This window comes from Lepus europaeus, chromosome 9 (assembly GCF_033115175.1).
Source record: "Lepus europaeus isolate LE1 chromosome 9, mLepTim1.pri, whole genome shotgun sequence".
NCBI classification, from domain to species: Eukaryota; Metazoa; Chordata; class Mammalia; order Lagomorpha; family Leporidae; genus Lepus; species Lepus europaeus.
In genome coordinates, this window is record NC_084835.1 from 68,242,916 (window position 1) to 68,262,550 (window position 19,635).

The 19,635-nt window shown below is 46.5% G+C and overlaps 1 protein-coding gene across 5 annotated transcripts in view; it reads left to right on the forward strand.

Moving 5' to 3' along the window:
* The window catches only part of ENOSF1 (enolase superfamily member 1), a 47,256-nt gene that overhangs the window by 15,834 nt on the left and 11,787 nt on the right, over window positions 1-19,635 (forward strand). For 3 of the 5 annotated variants that reach the window (XM_062201431.1, XM_062201430.1, XM_062201435.1), the window contains 9 exons: window positions 160-275; window positions 3,554-3,640; window positions 4,013-4,039; window positions 6,092-6,164; window positions 6,280-6,318; window positions 6,681-6,763; window positions 9,484-9,518; window positions 12,072-12,159; window positions 13,411-13,545. In XM_062201431.1, the coding sequence (XP_062057415.1) occupies window positions 160-275; window positions 3,554-3,640; window positions 4,013-4,039; window positions 6,092-6,164; window positions 6,280-6,318; window positions 6,681-6,763; window positions 9,484-9,518; window positions 12,072-12,159; window positions 13,411-13,545 (683 nt within the window). The remainder of the gene's footprint in view (window positions 1-159; window positions 276-3,553; window positions 3,641-4,012; window positions 4,040-6,091; window positions 6,165-6,279; window positions 6,319-6,680; window positions 6,764-9,483; window positions 9,519-12,071; window positions 12,160-13,410; window positions 13,546-19,635) is intronic. The other 2 variants (XM_062201432.1, XM_062201434.1) reach the window with 1 other exon arrangement.

The following is a 19,635-nucleotide window of genomic DNA, read 5'->3' on the forward strand; positions in this document are numbered from 1 at the left end:
TGACAACCACTGAATACATTTGGGACACTTTTTAAAGCAAGAACCTTTTGTATTTAAATTTTTTTAACCTAAAATCTCCAAATTGTTTTGTTTCTGGTATTTTCATGTTTTACTGACTTTAAAGCAAACTAAGAGAGAAAACTAAATATTTTTTAATAGTTGTCTGTGCTGTGAATGCCCTCGCCCACCATGTCCTTCACAAGGATCTCAAGGACATTGTCGGTGACTTCAGAGGCTTCTACAGGCAGCTCACGAGTGACGGGCAGCTGAGATGGGTAAGGGACCTGTGTTGTAAAATTTTCATCAATAATAATAATACTCAGCTCTAAGATGTCTTTTGCAACAAATGTGAGAATAGAGATAGGCTGACAATTAAAAAAAAAAAATAGTTTATCCATGGGGCCGGTGCTGTGGCATAGTATGTTAAGCCTCAGCCTACAGTGCTGGTATCTAATATGGGAACCAGTTCAAGTCCCCACTGCTCTGCTTCAGATACAGCTCCCTGTTAACGTGCCTGGGAAAGCAGAAGATGATGGTCCAAGTGCTTGGGCCCCTGAACCCACATGGGATACTTGGAAGAAGCTCCAAGCTCCTGGCTTTGGCCTGACCCAGCTCCAGCCATTGTGGCCATTTTCAGAGTGAACCAGTGGATGAAAGATCTCCCTCTCTCTCTCTTGCTCTCTCTCTTTCCTTCTCTGTCTGTGTCTCTGCCTTTCAAATAAATAAATAAAAATCTTTTTTTTAAATTTTTTTTATTTTTGACAGGCAGAGTGGACAGTGAGAGAGAGACAGAGAGAAAGGTCTTCCTTTTGCCGTTGGTTCACCCTCCAATGGCCGCCGCGGTAGGCGCGCTGTGGCCGGCGCACCGCGCTGATCCGATGGCAGGAGCCAGGTGCTTATCCTGATCTCCCATGGGGTGCAGGGCCCAAGGACCTGGGTCATCCTCCACTGCACTCCCTGGCCACAGCAGAGAGCTGGCCTGGAAGAGGGGCAACCGGGACAGGATCGGTGCCCCGACCGGGACTAGAACCTGGTGTGCTGGTGCCGCAAGGCAGAGGATTAGCCTAGTGAGCCGCGGCGCCGGCCAATAAATAAAAATCTTTAAATGACCAAAATGGCCAGAGCTGGGTCAGGCTGAAGCCAGGAGCCCAGAGCTTCTTCTGGGTCTCCCACATGAGTGGCAGGGGCCCAAGCATTTGGGCCATTTTCCATTGCTTTCACAGGCACATTAGCAGGGAGCTGGATCAGAAGTGGAACTAGCATCCATATGGGATGCTGGCGTCAGAGGCCGTTGAGGCTTAGCCTGCTATGCAACAGCGCCGGCCCCAGGAAAGTCAGTATTTTGAGGTAATTGTTGCCTTTCTGCTCATCCTAATCTGGTCCTCATCTCCCACTCCCTGAGTTGGAAAACTGAATGAACAGAGAAGAGGTGCATGTACTGGAGCTATGGGAGGCAGTGAATAAGGGGAGAAATGAGCAAAGCCGAGGTGAGAGGCGGTCAGAGCACCTTTTTTGGGTATGGGTCTGCATTTGAAACCCAAGTCCAAGGCATGGAAAAATGAGGGTCCAGAGAAAGGGGCCTCCCGCAGTAAGATAAACCCAGCAACCTGGACTTTGCCCTGGTCTCCTGATACTAGGTTGTCTTTCCCTAACTCTGCTCAGTCTCCCATCTGTGGAAAAAAGGGCACTTTGGGTGCCTGGAATTTCATTTTTGAATTTTCTGTGAAACAGGTTGAACCTACCTCAGAATGTATCATATTTAAAAAAAAAATTATTTTTTGATTTATTTGAAAAGCAGAGTTACAAAGAGGCAGAGAGAGAGAGAAAGGTCTTCTATCCACTGGTTCACTCCCCAAATGGCCACAATAGCCGGAGCTGGGCCCATCCAAAGCCAGGAGCCTGAAGCATCTTCCAGGTCTCCCACATGGATACAGGGGCCCGAGCACCTGGGCCACCTTCTGCTGCTTTCCCAGGCCATTAGCAGAGAGCTGGGTTGGAAGTGGAGCAGCTGGGACTCGAACCAGCGCCCATATAGGATGCCAGCACTGCAGGTGGTGGCTTTACCAGCTATGCCACAGCGCCAGCCTCAAAATGTATCATCTTGACGAGGCTCCCACTAGCTGAATCTGGGACTGTTCGAGCACCAAAATGAATGTGATCGTAATGACGATCACATATTAGCCCATATTAGTCTGCTTTTCGTTGTTTTAACTCAAACACCTGAGAGAAGCTGCTTAGGAAGGAAGAATGCTTATTTCAGCTTACGGTTTTAGAGATTCACAGCCCAAAACTGGGAGACCCCCTGGCTTAGGCACCTGGTGAGGATGGAGGATGGCAGGGCAGACTCCCATGCCGAGCCAGGAAGCAAAGAGAAGGTTGGTCGAATTTGGCTTAAATAACCAAACCTCTCACAAGAACTTCCTTCCAAGGGCAAGTCCCCGCTTCCCCATAAACAAACGACCTCCCATGTGGCCCACCTCCTAGATACCAAAATTGTGTCAAGTCTCTAGCCTGAGTCTACTGAACACTAGCATTAACCTATTAGCTATTAGCATAGGACTACAAGGCTTAAACATCAGCATGAGTTTGGGCAGCCAAAGCCTGTTCAAAGCAAAACCCACTGAATCCAATAAGAATCCTTGATTCCATTCAGATAATAAACAAAGAACAAGAGAAAACTCTCCACTACAGTAGAATGCAAACTACTCAATATTAAGAGGAATGATAACATTACAAAACCCAACATAATGCAACCTTCATGGCCATAATTAATTGAGGTACATCAGTAGATCCTAAAATTTGAGGGCAACAGTAACCTCCTTACTGAGAAAAGGAAAATGGTAACTTCACAGTAGAGAATCAAAATAGATTGAAACTTGCCCAATCAACAAAAGGTAGTAACTTTAACACAGAATGCTATCATTGCTTATGGAGTATTCATGCAAAACAAATATATAACCCAAATCTACACATAAAGGGACTCCAGACCAACCCAAATTGAGGCATATTAAAGAAGTCACCTGGCCTATCACTCTCTAAAAACACCAGTGTCATACAGAGAAGAGGGAAAATTGTTCCGGACAAAAAGATATTAAAGAGATGTGACAACAATGTAATGTGTGATCTTGGCTTTGCTGTGGATCGGGGTAAAATTGGTAATATTTGATTATAGACTGTCTTCTAGTGTATTCTATCAATGCTGTATTCCCTGCATGTGACCATTATACGATGGCTTTGTAAGAAAATGTCCTTGTTTTTAGGATTTATATACGGAAGTATTTGTGGTTACAAGAGCATATCTGTAACTTTACACTCAAATGGCTCAGAAAAAAGATATAAATGCAGCTATAGATCTGTATGTGTATGTCTCTTTCTATATATATATATATATATATATATCTCCTCTATGCTTTTTGCAAGCCTTTTGTAAATTAGAAGCTATTTTTTAAAAACCTTAAGCTGTAAGTGAGTTTCCACCGCATGCGCATGGCTAGAAGACCTAAACGTCCTTTTCAAGTCTAAGACAGGCTGTTGCACTTTCCTTCCCCACCAGATCGGTCCCGAGAAAGGTGTGGTGCACCTGGCCACAGCGGCCGTCCTCAACGCCGTGTGGGACCTATGGGCCAAGCAGGAGGGAAAGGTAATCACCTCCCACCCTCGCCTGGGCTCCAGCACAGGACAACCTGTGGTCTTCTCTACAAGCAGCCGTCTAAAGGCGAGAGGCAGCTGCACTGCAGGTCCCCAAAGGATTGTTCAGATTTCCTGCCCCATTCTGCCCCAGCGATGTTGGCAGTAGTTCAGAAACTGTAGGAGCAGGTTAGGAAGGGCTGGGGAGGAGGGGAAGGAATAGCACAAGAGAAGGGTTGGAGGCAGCAGAAGGTGTGGGCAGCCTTAGGGATGGGGAGGTGGACAGATGTCTGGGAGCAGAGTTCACCTCCAATGCATTTGTCATCAGGAGGAAAATGGGTGCTTCACACTCACACATTTATCAAATGTTTTCTTTTTTCTTAAGCCCCTATGGAAGTTGCTTGTGGACATGGTGAGTAGATCCTCTAATGTTTTAATTGTGTCTGTAAATGCAGTGTTTTTCGAGGATTACTTGCCTTTTGATAATGTGAATATATACAGGAGTGCCTGTGGGTCACTGTGTGGTGATAAAGCAGTAGGAATATAATATCGCAGAGGAATAGAGTGTTCCGCCTCTGGTAGCTGGAGCAGAAGAGGGCCGTGCTCAGGCAGGCAGGGTGGCTCCACGGGAAGAAGGCCCCTGTGGATGCACACCACATGATGTGTGGCTGTGAAGGATCATTACAGCTCGTCTAGAGACCCCACAGAACTGAAGACCCAATGAGAAAAGTACTCGCCACACAATCCAGACCGTTGCGGTCTCTGCTGGGCAGTTCCAGGAGCCGGGAAGCTCAGCACTGAATTCTAAAGATACACACCCTTCTCCTTGACCTGTTAATAGCAGGGACGAACACCTGGCTGCTGAGGACGAAAACGCTGTGGGCAACTTAGAGTGGACTCAGGGGGCCTGGCTCTGGATCCGAGCCTCACCAGTGACTAGCACGGGGACCTGGGGCCCAGTGCTTACCCACTCTGGCCGCAGCCGTCCCTGGGTGATATCTTGGATGGTTGCCAGAAATCTGGCTACAAATGAAGGCCCTTGTTTTTCTTTTTTATTTAGCAGCAAAATTAAAGGAAAACCTACAGCATGTTGTTAAAGGTTGTGGAACCAGTAGACTTTGCTCCTCCTCTGGATGCCAGAAAAATTGTGACAGGACATTGTCACGCCAGCTGTCTGCTGTGGCAGAGGGCAGCTCGGGCCTCAGGAGCCACCTTCCAGCTCCAAGATCAGCCTGTCACAGGTGTGGTTGGTGGCTGCCAAAACAGATGATTTGAGAATCACCAGAAAAGGTCCTGAGGCCTCAGCTGTGGACTTCCCAGCTTTTAGATCCCATTTCAATGCTAGGACTCTTTTTTTGAAAGTCAGTTACAGAGAGAAGGAGAGATAGAGAAAAGGAGATCCTTCATCTGCTGGTTCACACCCCAGATGGCTGCAATGGCCAGGGCTGAGCCAGGCCAAAGCTGGGAGCTTTATCCGGGTATCCCAAGTGGGTGACTGGGGCCCAAGTATTTGGGCCATCTCTGCTGTTTTGCCCAGGTCATTAGCAGGGAGCTAGGTCAGAAGTGGAACAGCCAGGATTCAAACTGATGCCCATATGGGATACTGGCGTCGCAGGTGGAGGCCTTACCCACTATACTACAACACCAGCCCCAATGCTGGACCTGTTACAAATAGCAGAATTTCAGGGTTGAGAGAGCTTGTGAGATCGTTCACAGTTATTGTATATAGGATTGCATATGGGATGCTGGCATTGCGGGTAGCAGCTTAATCTATTACACCAGCCCCCATCCATGGTTTTCCACATGACTGTTGTGTTGGGCTGGGGAGAGGTCTCAGAGCAGGGTCCAGCCAAGATGGCAGCTTTTCCTGTCTGGCCAGAGCCCTGCATGGCAGGGAAGCAAGGACAGGCCTGGAGCACATACAGCCGTCATCCAGGAAGGAGACTTAGCTCCCTCCCCTTCATCCACTCCCTTCCTGTTAGTAAAGCGAATTAGCGTCGTTTCTCCAAAGATGTTGCCCAAGCTTGTGCTGCCGGTAAGGGCTAGGCCAGGGCTGCGCTGGGTGCGGGGTAACAAGAGCAGCCTTCTCTCCTCAGCCACGAGACTGCTCCCTGGCCTCCCTCATTCACTCTGCGCTCCCTGCAGGTCAGCCTGAGGGCTGCAGCAGAAAAACAGGACGTGGATCTCGCACTGAGTGTTCGCCTTGAGTCAGGTCCTCTCTCCAGGAAGCCGTGTGAGTTGGAAAGGAATGAGGCAGAAGCAGGGAGCAAGACCTCAGGGCCTGAGGCTCTTAGGGCTTGTCAGGGGCAGTGAGAGCCCCAGAAGGAACAGCAGCCGAGGAGCACCAGCCTCAAGGGTCCCTTTGTGGAAGGCGTGAGCTCCATGGGTCCCTGTGAGCAGCTTCTTAGACACATAATCTTCCCGTGAATTGACTGGGCCCTTTCCCCTCCTGCCCTGCTGCCAGGACCCCAGGACGCTGTTGTCCTGCATCGACTTCAGGTACATCACTGACGTCCTGACCGAGGAGGATGCCTACGGTGAGTGGCACTTGCGGGGTGCAGTGGGCCCCAATCCAGTCACTCTGACGCACACACTTGGTAGCTGTGTGCTTTGTTGTCTGAAAGAACAAGTGATGCTTTTCATTTTTTCCAGACATACTGCAGCAAGCTCAAGTTGGTAAAAAAGAAAGAGGTGGGTCAGGAGAACTTTCTTTTCCTTATGTTTGCTGTCATTGTCCATTTTGGAGTGTGCCTGTCCATTGGGAGTGGTCATGGTTTTCCCAGATGCCCTGTGCCAAGCAGCGAGGCCCTTGGACAGATAGTTGGGGCTGGGTGAAGAAAACTTCAGGGTGTGACCTTCGACTGCAGAGCTGAAAAGGAAGTTTGGCTTCTGTATCACACAATGGGCAGGGAGGGCCCTTAGGATATCCCGATCACCCAGGTTTGAAGTCCCCACGAGACTGTATTGGTGCCTGGGTACTTGTCTGTGGGCACCAGCTTAGCTCCAGGTAGTTCTAATTCCGGAGATCCCTGGAAAGTGTTGTGTTTTTGCAGAAGAACAAATGCTGACACACGGCTACCCTGCTTACACCACGTCGTGCGCCTGGCTGGGGTACTCAGATGACATGTTGAAGCAGGTGGGTTCTTTCACTTGGTTTTGTGGATGGGCTGAGGGGGAGGAGCAAACTGTCTTCCCTTCTGTTTTGCCCACAGTGCTGTGCTCTGTCCCTTCCTTCTGATGCCAGGTATATGTGGGGTGGTCTCCCGCCCCAACCTGTTCTCCAGTCTCCATGGACAGCACCTTGGTGCCCTTCTGTTCCATTCAGTTCTTGTTTTTTAAAAATGGTGTATTTGTCTATTTGAAACTCAGAATTACACAGAGAGAGGGAGAGGCAGAGAGAGATAGAGATCTTGCACCCTCTGGTTCACTCCCCAGTTGGCCGCAATGGCTGGAGCTGTGCCAATCTAAAGCCAGGATCCAGGAGGTTCTTTCAGGTCTCCCAGGTGGGCGCAGGGGCCCAAGCACTTGGGCCATCTTCTACTGCTTTCCCAGGCCATAGCAGAGAGCTGGATCGGAAGTGAAGCAGCCCGAACATGAACCAGCGCCCACATGGGATGCCAGCACTGTAGGCAGTGGCTTTACCCGCTACCACAGCATCGGCCCCTCAATTCAGTTCTTACATTGCCAGCCTGGCATTCTCTGGGACCCCACAGGTTGAAGGCTCAATCCACAGCACTGCCCCTCTTCAGACGCCAGCCATGCAAGTCCAGGTTGTCAGCCCAGCTTGTGACCTCTGGCTGGAACAGTCACCATGCACTCCTACCCCTTGAGACTTTTGATTTTTAAACTAATTTTTTAAAGATTTATTTATTTATTTGAAAATCAGTTACACACAGAGAGAAAGAGAGGCAGAGAGAGAAAGAGAGATCTTCCATCTGTTGGTCCACTCCCCAGATGGCCACAAAGGCCAGAGCTGTGCAGATCAGGAGCCAGGAGCTTCCTCCAGGTCACCCATGCAGGTGCAGGAGCCAAAGCACTTGGGCCATCTTCCACTGCTTTTCTAGGCCATAGCAGAGTCCTGGTTCAGAAGTGGAGCAGCTGGGACTCAAACTGGCAGGCACCCATATGGGATGTCAGCACTGCAGGTGGTGGCTTTACCCGCTATGCCACAGCACCAGCCCCCCTTGTTAGCCTTTATAAACCATTTTGGATCCAAGACTTCATTCTGAAAGTACCTATGCATGAACAAAAATAAAGCCATTCATATCCTGGATACTGGGACTCTGTGCCTTCGTGATCTCTACCTTGGGCTCTGGAAGGTGACAGCCTGGGATTTGATTCCAGGGAGAGCCAGCCTTGTACCATTTTGCAAGTCACTTAACCAAGCTGGGCCTCAGTATCCTCATGTGAGGTAGGGAAATAATGGTAGATGGGGCGGTTTTGAGGACTCAGATAAATGTAGTGAGATATACCGTGGCTGGAACGTGGCATGTAGTCAGCACATGGTTCATCTCTTACTCTTCCTCATTGTGTTGTTCTCACCTTAGAGGCAGGGAGGGGGTGCGGGTGGGGAGCAGCGGGGGAAGCTGACTTCTGCTTGTTGCTCTCTCATCCATTGGCTCTGTGAATGCCGCGGAGTATCCCAGTTTTAAAAGGAGGGATGTTGGCCGGCGCCATGGCTCAATAGGCTAATCCTCCACCTGCAGCGCTGGCACACTGGGTTCTAGTCCCGGTCGGGGTGTCGGATTCTGTCTTGATTGCTCCTCTTCCAGTCCAGCTCTCTGCTGTGGCCAGGGAGTGCAGTGGAGGGTGGCCCAAGTTCTTGGGCCCTGCCCCCACATGGGAAACCAGGAGAAGCACCTGGCTCCTGGCTTCAGATCAGCATGGTGCGCCAGCTGCAGCGGCCATTGAGGGGTGAACCAACGGAAAAGGAAGACCTTTCTCTCTGTCTCTCTCTCTCACTGTCCACTCTGCCTGTCAAAAAAAAAAAAAGATGTTAATGCCACATCTCCCTTCCAGGAATGTTGTGACAAAGACATGTTTCCCGTAGAAATGAGGGAAGAGAGGCAAGTAGAAAGAATTGCGCTGTTGGCTAAGCTCCTTCTTTTTTTTTTTTTTTTTAAGTAAAGATTCATTTGGGTGTTTGAAAGTCAGAGTTAAGCAGAGAAAGAAGGAGAGTCAGAGAGACAGAAATCTTCCATCCACTGGTTTACTCCCCAGAAGGCTGCAATGGCCAGAGCTGGGCCAGGCCAAAACTAGGAGCCAGGAGTCTCATCCAGTTCTCCCACATGAGTGGCAGAGGCCCAAGCACTTGGGTCATCTTCTGCTCCTTTTTCCAGGCCATTAGCAGGAAACTGAATCAGAAATGGAGCAACCAGGACACAAACTGGAGACCATAGGGGATGCCGGTGTTGCAGGCAGCACCTTTACCCCCTACAATGCTGGCCTGCTTCTGCTCTTAACTTCAGCCAAACATGGGTGTTCCTCTGTGTGTGTGTGTGTGTGTTTTAAAAGATTTATTTATTTATCTATCTATTTATTTATTTTGGAAGTTAGAGCTACAGAGAGAGAGGGAGAGACAGAGAGAGAAGTTTGCCATCTGTTCACTCACTCCACAGATGGCGGCAATAGCTAGCACTGGCCCAGGCTGAAGCCAAGGAGCCTCTTTCAGGTTTCCCATGTGGGTGGCAGGAGCCCTGCTACTTGGGCCTTCTGCTGCTTTTCCCAGGCCATTAGCAGAGGTGTACCTGTAGTTTATGCTACAGCCTTAATGTTTGGGAGCTCAGAACTGACGGAGGTCCTCACCGGGCCCCAGGAGCTTCTCAGTGTGCTGACAGTGCGCTCCCTCCCCCACAGCGCTGCGCGGAGGCACTGAAGGACGGCTGGACCAGGTGAGTTATTTGGGCCGTGATGGATTTGACTTTGCCGGTTTGTGGTATAAGGGACTCGGGCAGTGGAGAGCTGCTCAGGGTTAATGAGGACAGAGGGCGTCCTATGTTAGATGCCAAGGATGTGTCAGCCTACACCACTCTTTCTCTAAGATGAGGTGGGAGCCCTGATTGGCGTCCTAGAGCATCGGGGCTGGGAGAGAGCATGGAGATCATTGATTGCAAGCAAGAACAGAAATCCATTAGCTCTGGCTCAATCAAATCTAGAGGGGCCAGGTTAACTTCCCAAGGCACTCGCCTGCTGCATCCAAACGTGCCAACATCCCTGGGCGATTCCAGTTTAAGAGGTGCTGAATTCTTGGCAAACTGGCCTGACTAAAGTGTTGAGCGAGAACGCGAAGGAGGCAGAGAGAAGCAGTGGCAAGGGGCTTTGGCATCTGTCAGAACAGGGATCTCATCTCCCCTCTGCCCTCATCCCCTGCAAGTATTCACTGTGTGAACGGAGCAAGCTGGTCAGTCTCTCTCGGCCTCATTTTCTCGCTCTGTGAAATAGAGACAGTCTTAGCTCAGGGCTCTCCCCACGTTGCCATGTCTGGCAAGGACTGGCACAGGGTGGATTCAGCGCAGGTGCAGTAAGAGCTTGCTTTCAGTCCTCCCACACACCCAGGCGAGGCAGGAGGAGCCGCATCTGGTGAGTGAGGGATTCAGAGAGATTTCACAGCTCTCTCAGTGCAGGAAGCCTGGCCTCTGGGGACTCGTGGAAGTTCCATCTGGTATGGAAATGTCTTCGTTAGTGGGTTGTGTGCTGAGTGCAGGGAGAGAACAGAAGCAGTAAGTGAGGGGGTCTCTCTGCACCCTGGGGGCAGGAAGGTGGGGTACTTTGAACAGTAGAGGGAACAGCCTTGACCACGAACATGGGGGCCCACTTTTTGGGCCAACGACACTCTTCTGAGGGCATAGTCTGGATGTTGAAGCCCACTCCTCAAGAGAATAGTTCAAGGAGAGATGGGCTTTCTGGCACAGCGGCTAACTGGCTGTGTGGGTCACCTGCACCCCACGTATGGAGTGCCTGGCTGCAGTCACAGCTCCTCTGCTCTCAGTCCACCTTCCTGCTAATGCACACTCTGGGAGGCAGTACACGATGGCTCAAGTACTGAAGTCCCTGCCACTCACGTGGGAGAAAGTCCCTGCCACTCACGTGGGAGACTTAGATGAGGGCATCTGGGGAGTGAAACAGCAGGTGGAAGCGCTCTCTCGCTCGCTCTCTGTCTCTTTGCCTTTCACATGAAAATAAGCAAGACTTACTAGCTCAGGGAGAGCTTCCTGGAGGTAGCCTCTGCTGCTCCCCAGTAATGTGACCTAGTCTCTGGCCCCCCCTGAGCCTCAGGTCCCTGCACGTTGGGGATGGACTGGGCCTGTGGCCTCTGCCTCCCTGAGTTAATTCAAGGTGAAGCCCTCTGTGTGGAGGGCTGTGCTGATGTCAGCACTTTATAAATCAGACTCTTGAGTCAAGCTACAAAGGGGGCCTCACTCTCCCTTTTCAATTCTGATTGTGGCTCTTTTTTTTTTTTTATTTCCTTTTCAGGGCACACTAAAAACTCAGTCATATTCAAAACCTAATTCTCCCTTCATTTCCTTAACTGCAGTTCTGCAGATAATTGAGAGTGAAGGCCCTTACAGTGAGTAAAGTCGTACAAGTTGCAGGTTTATTCCTTTCTTAGTGATGTGTCCGAAGATTGATTGGGAAGAGCAAGAGGTTACTAGAAAATGTGGTCTATTTTAAAAATTTTATTTGAAATGCAGAGCAATACACACACATAAACAGAGAGAGAGCGAGAGGGAGAGAGAAGCAGAGAGGGAGAGGAGAGAAAGAAAGAGAGGGAGAAAGGGAAAGAGGAAAGGGATTGAGAGATTCCATCTAGGGGTTCAGTTCCCAAATGCTTGCAACAACCAAACTGTACAAGGCCAAAGCCAGGAGCCAGGAATTCCATCCAGGTCTCCCACATGGGTGGCAGGGGCCCAAGCACTGAGCCATCACCTGCTGCCTCCCAGAATGCATTAGTAGGAAGCAGGATTGGAAGTGGCATGGCCAGGACTCTCAGAATTAGCACTCCCATTTGGGATGTTAGCATCCCGACAGCTCCGGGCAGCACGCAGGCAGCCTTCTCCCTGGGGCCTGACCTTGACATTATCTAACCAAATCTTTTCTTGGGAGTCATCCAGAGGAATATACATTTTTTGTTTCATTGTGGGTGAGTAAAGTATTTAAATGCCAGTCACATTTCTTTACTTACAAAGTGTGGGAGCCATGTCTATTAGCCTTGCACTGCAGTAGCCTTGCAACTTTTAACAATTTGCTTTCTCTAAAATGAAAATATGCAAGGGCCTTGGATAAGCTACAGTGGATACAAGGATATCAGATCTGTGACTCCCATGTTAGCATCCCAAATGGGGGCTTAACCCATTGTGCCACATTGTTGCTCTCTGAATTACTGACAGGGACGTTTTTGCCAGGTTGGATAGATCTGAAGTGCTCAACCGTATGTGTCGTAACAGGTTTAAAGTAAAGGTGGGTGCTGATCTCCAGGATGACATGCGCCGATGCCGCCTCATCAGAGACATGATTGGACCAGAGAAGACTCTGGTAAATATCCTTTACCCCACTGAGAATACCAGCCTTTGACCAGGGCCAAAAGGCAGTTTGTTTCAAGCAAGGATTAGAGAACACTGGGAATTTAAAAAGTTATTGTCAGTGGAGAATAGTTCGTCATCTTATAGGAGGTGAACTCTTTAAAATGCTTTAAAAAAAATCAAGGCTGATGGTTTTTAGTTTTTAAATTCTGCAGCACTGGCTACATAAGCCATGCAGTTTTAGAGGCTCATTTCATAAGTTAAAATGGAAGCTTGGGATCCTTGCCTTAGGATCAGAAGTCCCATTATTTATAGATGAATTAATGCTGCTTTTGTTTCATGACATCATCCTCATCCAAATAATTTATGATAAAAATTGATCTAAGTGTGCTTTTCCCACTTAGCACATTCTATAGAGAGCTCTGTTTCTCTGTCTCTTCTGCTAGTGTGATGGGGCTATGAGGGGATGGAGGGCTCTCTCAAGGTTAGCACACCCAGCAGCTGGCTTCCTGCATGCAGACAGCTGGGCCTGGACTTGCACTCACCACTGACCTGACTAACTTCTCCGCATGCCTGCTTGCTTTGTAAATCGGGTTAATATGAACTGCCTGTAGGGTTATTGGAAGTATTAAATGGGACGGAATCCATGTAGTGCCTAGTGGAGCAGATGCTCCGTGAATGGTAGAGTGTGGGTTATTTGTTACTGTGCCAGATACTATTGAGCAACTCAGGGTTGACTACAGTATAACTCTGAGGGTGATGAACGCTTCTTCCAAACAGCACTGTAAGACAGCACACAAGGGAGGGGTCTTCAAAAATTCATGGAAAATGTATATTACGAAAAAGAAAATGATGCATGGATTTCAACAGGTTTTTTTGACACCAAAATAAATATATGTCTTACTTCCATTTCCCACAAACGTTTTGAAATGTGCTTATTTGTGGGGGGCAGATAAATGTATTGGGCCTGAGCTCCAGGGCCAATGAACATTTCTCATGGCCTGGGCTTCTGGAATTCACTGCGGCTCATTGGACAGTGTGCATTTCCTTCAAAAGATAGTTCATGGAGCCAGAGTTCCAGTCTCTGAGGCTTCCCTTTGGTACCATTTGTTAGAGCGGAGGGCCAGGCCTTAGAATTGTCAGGGGAGCCACACTCAGCAGGTGGTGGCACCAGATAACAGCATTTCCTCTCTGGAAGCCACAGCTCTGCAGCGAGGTGTGCACTGCCCACCCACCCCCCGCTATGAAGGGTCTCTCCTGACAGATGATGGATGCCAACCAGCGCTGGGACGTGCCTGAGGCCGTGGAGTGGATGTCAAAGCTGGCTGAGTTCAAGCCATTGTGGATTGAGGAGCCGACGTCCCCCGATGACATTCTGGGGCATGCTACCATTTCCAAGGTAGGAAAACCCCTGCTTCTGCTCCCACAGCCATTAATATTTTCTCTTCATTTCCAGAGTGGTGGTAACAGATGCTAAAATTCCTCCTCTTATTCCCTCTTATGTGACGCACATGGGAGTCACAGATCTGATATCCTTGTATCCACTGTAGCTTATCCAAGGCCCTTGCATATTTTCATTTTAGAGAAAGCAAATTGTTAAAAGTTGCAAGGCTACTGCAGTGCAAGGCTAATAGACATGGCTCCCACACTTTGTAAGTAAAGAAATGTGACTGGTATTTAAATACTTTACTCACCCACAATGAAACAAAAAATGTATATTCCTCTGGATGACTCCCAAGAAAAGATTTGGTTAGATAATGTCAAGGTCAGGCCCCAGGGAGAAGGCTGCCTGCGTGCTGCCCGGAGCTGTCGGGACACATCTGCCCTAACTGGGAGCTGGCCTCTGAGAAACAGTCCCTTGTCTCTGGGGAGACTCCCAGCACTGATCTACAAAGCCAGACTGTGAATTTCTAAGGAGAACCGTAGCTTCTGTGTTTCCCGTCCCCTGACCACAGCAAACTCTAAGACGCAGTATTAAGCCACATACGGCTAGCTGGGTAGGGAATCCTGGCAGGACCTGGCCATGGACTTGACTGTTTGATGTTGTCACCCCGCAGTGGCCCAGCACACTCAGCTCCGAGTGCAGACCCCCTGCCTCTGGTCACCGGTTGTTGTCTTAAGCATCCTCCTTCCTCTTGAGCACAGGTCCGGCCAATGTCTGCCCCACATACCCCTTTGTGTTCCTCGTTACATGGTTCCTCGGGGCTAGCACACTCTTTCCTTTATACGAGACCTACTTGTTTAGGAACATTTTTTTTTTATTATTAAACTTTTATTTAATGAATATAAATTTCCAAAGTATAGCTTATGGGTTACAATGGCTTCCCCCCTCCCATAACTTCCCTCCCGCCCGCAACCCTCCCCCCTCCCGCTCCCTTTCCCCTTCCATTCATGTAAAGATTCATTTTCAATTCTCTTTGTATACAGAAGATCAGTTTAGTATATATTAGGTAAAGATTTCAACATTTTGCCCATATAGCAACATCAAGTGAAAAAACTACCATTGGATTACTAATTATAGCATTAAATAGCAATGTACAGCACATTAAAGACAGAGATCCTACATAATTTTTTTTTTCAAAATAATTAATTTTCTATGCCATTTCCATTTTAACACCAGGTTGTTTTTTTTTTTTTCATTTCCAATTCTCTTTATATACAGAAGATCACTTCAGTATATAATTAGCAAAGACCTCATCAGTCTGCGCCCACACAGAAACGCAAAGTATAAAAATACTGTTTCAGTACCAGTCATAGCATCACTTGGCTTTAGACGACACATTAGGGACAGATCCCGCATGGGGTGTAAGTACACAGTGACTCCTGTTGCTGACCTAACAATTTGACACTCCTGTTCATGGCGTCAGTAATCTCCCTAGGCTCCAGTCATGAGTTGCCAGGGCTATGGAAGCCTTTAGAGTTCGCTGACTTTGATCTTATTCCGATAGGGTCATAGTCAAAGTGGAGGTTCTCTCCTCCCTTCGGAGAAGGGTACCTCCCTCTTTGATGGCCCCGTTCTTTCCACTGGGATCTCACTCACAGAGATCATTCATTTAGGTCTTTTTTTTTTTTTTCCATGATATCTTGGCTTTCCATGCCTGCTATACTCTCACGGGCTCTTCAGCCAGATCTGAATGCCCTGAGGGCCGATTCTGAGGCCGGAGTGTTGTTTAGGACATCTGCCATCCTATGAGTGTGCTGTGTATCCCACCTCCCATGTTGGATCTTTCTCTCCCTTTTTGATTCTATCAGTTAGTATTAGCAGATACTTGTCTTGTTTGTGTGATCTCTTTGACTCTTAGACCTATCAGAGCTATCAATTGTGAGCTGAAATTGATCACTTGGACTAGTGCGATGGCATTGGTACATGCCATCTTGATGGAATTGTGTTGGAATCCCCTGCACATTTCTAACTCCACCATTTGCGGCCAGTCCGATTGAGCATCTTCCTAATTGTTCATCTCCTCCCTCTCTTTTTCCACTCTTAGATTTAACAGGGATCACTTTTCGGTTAAAATTTAAACACCTGAGAATAATTGTGTGTTAATTACTGAGTTCAACCAATAGTACTAGAACAACAACAACAACAACAAATACTAAAAAGGATAAAGTATTACACTGTACATCTAAAGTCAGGACAGGAGCTGATCAGGTCATAGTTGCTTATAGTGTCCATTTCACTTAACAGGTTTTCTCTTTGGCGCTCAGTTGTCACCGATCAGGGAAAACAAATGATATTTTTCTCTTTGGGACTGGCTTAATTCACTCAGCATGATGTTTTCCAGATTGCTCCATCTTGTTGCAAATGACTGGGTTTCATTGTTTCTTACTGCTGTATAGTATTCTATGGAGTACATGTCCCATAATTTCTTTATCCAGTCTACTGTTGATGGGCATTTGGGTTGGTTCCAGGTCTTAGCTATTGTGAATTGAGCTGCAATAAACATTAATGTGCAGATGGCTTTTTTATTTGCCAAATTAAATTCCTTTGGGTAAATTCCAAGGAGTGGGATGGCTGGGTTGTATGGTAGGGTTATGTTCAGGTTTCTGAGGAATCTCCAGACAGACTTCCATAGTGGCTTAACCAGTTTGCATTCCCACCAACAGTGGGTTAGTGTCCCTTTTTCCCCACATCCTCTCCAGCATCTGTTGTTGGTAGATTTCTGAATGTGAGCTATTCTCACCGGGGTGAGATGGAACCTCATTGTGGTTTTGATTTGCATTTCTCTGATTGCCAGTGATCTTGAACATTTTTTCATGTGTCTGTTGGCCATTTGGATTTCCTCTTTCGAAAAATGTCTATTGAGGTCCTTGACCCATCTCTTAAGTGGGTTGTTTGCTTTGTTGTTGTGGATTTTCTTGATTTCTTTGTAGATTCTGGTTATCAATCCTTTATCTGTAGTATAGTTTGCGAATATTTTTTCCCATTCTGTTGGTTGCCTCTTCACTTTCCTGACTGTTTCTTTTGAAGTACAGAAACTTCTCAATTTGATGCAATCCCAAATGTTAATTTTGGTTTTGACTGCCTGTGCTGTTGGAGTATTTTCCAGGAAGTCTTTGCCTGTGCCTATATCTTGCAGGGTTTCTCCAATGCTCTCTAATAATTTGATGGTTTCGGGTCGTAGATTTAAGTCTTTAATCCATGTTGAGTGAATTTTTGTGTAAGGTGATAGGTATGGGTCTTGCTTCAAGCTTCTGCATGAGGAAATCCAATTTTTCCAGCACCATTTATTGAATAGACTGTCCTTATTCCAGGGATTAGATTTGGATCTTTGGTCAAATATAAGTTGGCTGTAGATGTTTGGATTGATTTCTGGTGTTTCTATTCTGTTCCATTGGTCTATCCATCTGTTTCTGTACCAGTACCATGCTGTTTTGATAACAACTGCCCTGTAGTATGTCCTGAAATCAGGTATTGTGATGCCTCCGGCTTTGTTTTTGTTGTACAGGATTGCTTTGGCTATTCGAGGTCTTCTGTGTCTCCATATGAATTTCAGCATCATTTTTTCTAGATCTGAGAAGAAGGTCTTCGGGATCTTGATGGGTATTGCATTGAATGTATACATTGCTTTTGGGAGGATAGACATTTTGATGATATTGATTCTTCCAATCCATGAGCATGGAAGATTTCTCCATTTTTTGGTATCCTCTTCTATTTCTTTCTATAAGGTTTTGTAGTTTTCATCATAGAGATCTTTAACGTCTTTGGTTAAGTTTATTCCAAGGTATTTGATTGTTTTTGTAGCTATTGTGAATGGGATTGATTTTAGAAGTTCTTCCTCAGCCGTGGCATTGCCTGTGTATACAAAGGCTGTTGATTTTTGTGGATTGATTTTATATCCTGCTACTTTGCCAAACTCTTCGATGAGTTCCAGCAGTCTCTTAGTAGAGTTCTTTGGGTCCCCTAAATAAAGAATCATATCATCTGCAAAGAGGGATAGTTTGAGTTCGTCCTTCCCGATTTGTATCCCTTTAATTTCTTTTTCTTGCCTAATAGCTCTGGCCAAAACTTCCAGAACTATATTGAATAGCAGTGGTGAGAGAGGGCATCCCTGTCTGGTACCAGATTTCAGTGGAAATGCTTCCAACTTTTCCCCATTCAATAGGATATTGGCCGTGGGTTTTTCATATATTGCTTTGATTGTATTAAGGAATGTTCCTTCCATACCCAGTTTGCTTAGAGTTTTCATCATGAAAGGGTGTTGTATTTTATCAAATGCTTTCTCTGCGTCTATTGAGAGAATCATATGGTTTTTCTTCTGCAGTCTGTTAATGTAGTGTATTACGTTGATTGTTTTGTGAATGTTGAACCATCCCTGCATACCGGGGATGAATCCCACTTGGTCTGGGTGGATGATCTTTCTGATGTGTTGTTGCATTCTATTGGCCAGAATTTTATTGAGAATTTTTGCATCTATGTTCATCAGGGATATTGGTCTGTAATTCTCTTTCAATGTTGCGTCTCTTTCTGGCTTAGGAATTAAGGTGATGGTGGCTTCATAGAAAGAATTTGGGAGGATTCCCTCTTTTTCGATTGCTCTGAATAGTTTGAGAAGAATTGGAGTTAGTTCTTCTCTGAATGTCTGGTAGAACTCAGCAGTGAATCCATCTGGCCCTGGGCTTTTCTTTGTTGGGAGGGCCTTTATTACTGTTTCAATTTCTGTGTCAGTTATTGGTCTGTTTAGGTTTTCTATGTCTTCCTGGCTCAATTTAGGGAGGTTGTATGTGTCCAAGAATCTGTCCATTTCTGATAGATTTCCCTGTTTGCTGGCATACAAGTCCTTGTAGTAATTTCTGATGATTCTTTTTATTTCTGTGGTGTCTGTTGTTACGTTTCCCATTTCATCTCTGATCCTATTGATTTGGGTCTTTTCTCTTCTTTTTTTAGTTAGTTGGGCCAATGGGGTGTCAATTTTGTTTATTTTTTCAAAAAACCAGCTCCTCGTTTGGCTGATTTTTTGTAATGTTTTTTTGGATTCAATCCTGTTGATTTCTTCTCTGATTTTAATTATTTCTCTTCTCCTACTGGGTTTGGGTTTGGTTTGCTGCAGATTTTCTAGATCCTTGAGATGACTTGAAAGCTCATCTATTTGGTGCCTTTCCAATTTCTTGATGTAGGCACCTATTGATATAAACTTTCCTCTTAACACTGCTTTTGTTGTATCCCATAGGTTTTGGTATGTTGTGCTGTTATCCTCATTTACTTCCAGAAAATTTTTGATTTCTCTTTTAATTTCTTCTATGACCCGTTGTTCATTCAGGAGCATGTTGTTCAATCTCCATGTGTTTGCACGTGCTCTAGGGATTCCTGAGTTGCCAATTTCCAATTTCATTCCTTTGTGGTCTGAGAAGCTGCATGGTATGATTCTAATTCTTTTGAATTTGCTGAGACTTGCTTTATGGCCTAGTATGTGGTCAATCCTAGAGAGGGTTCCATGTACTGCTGAGAAGAATGTAAAGTCCTTAGATGTAGGATGAAATGTTCTGTAGATGTCTGTTAGATCCATTCGGGCTATAGTGTCATTTAAATCTACTGTCTCCTTGTTGATCTTCTGTCCTGTTGATCTGTCTATCTCTGAGAGTGGAGTATTGAAGTCCCCCAGTACTATTGTATTGGGGTCTAAGTCTCCCTTTAAGTCCCTTAACAAGTCTTTTAAATAAGCTGGTGCCCTGTAATTAGGTGCATATACGTTGATAATCGTTATATCTTCCTGTTGAATGGATCCCTTAATCATTATATAGTGCCCCTCTTTGTCTCTCCTAACAGTTTTTGTGGTAAAGTTTATGTTGTCCGATATTAAGATGGCTACGCCCGCTCTCTTTTCATTTCTGTTGGCGTGGTATATCTTTTTCCAGCCTTTCACTCTCAGCTTGTATGGATCATTGTTGGATAGATGGGTTTCTTGTAAGCAGCAAAAGGATGGGTTTTGTTCCTTAACCCAATCAGCCAATCGGTGTCTTTTAACTGGACAGTTCAAGCCATTAACAT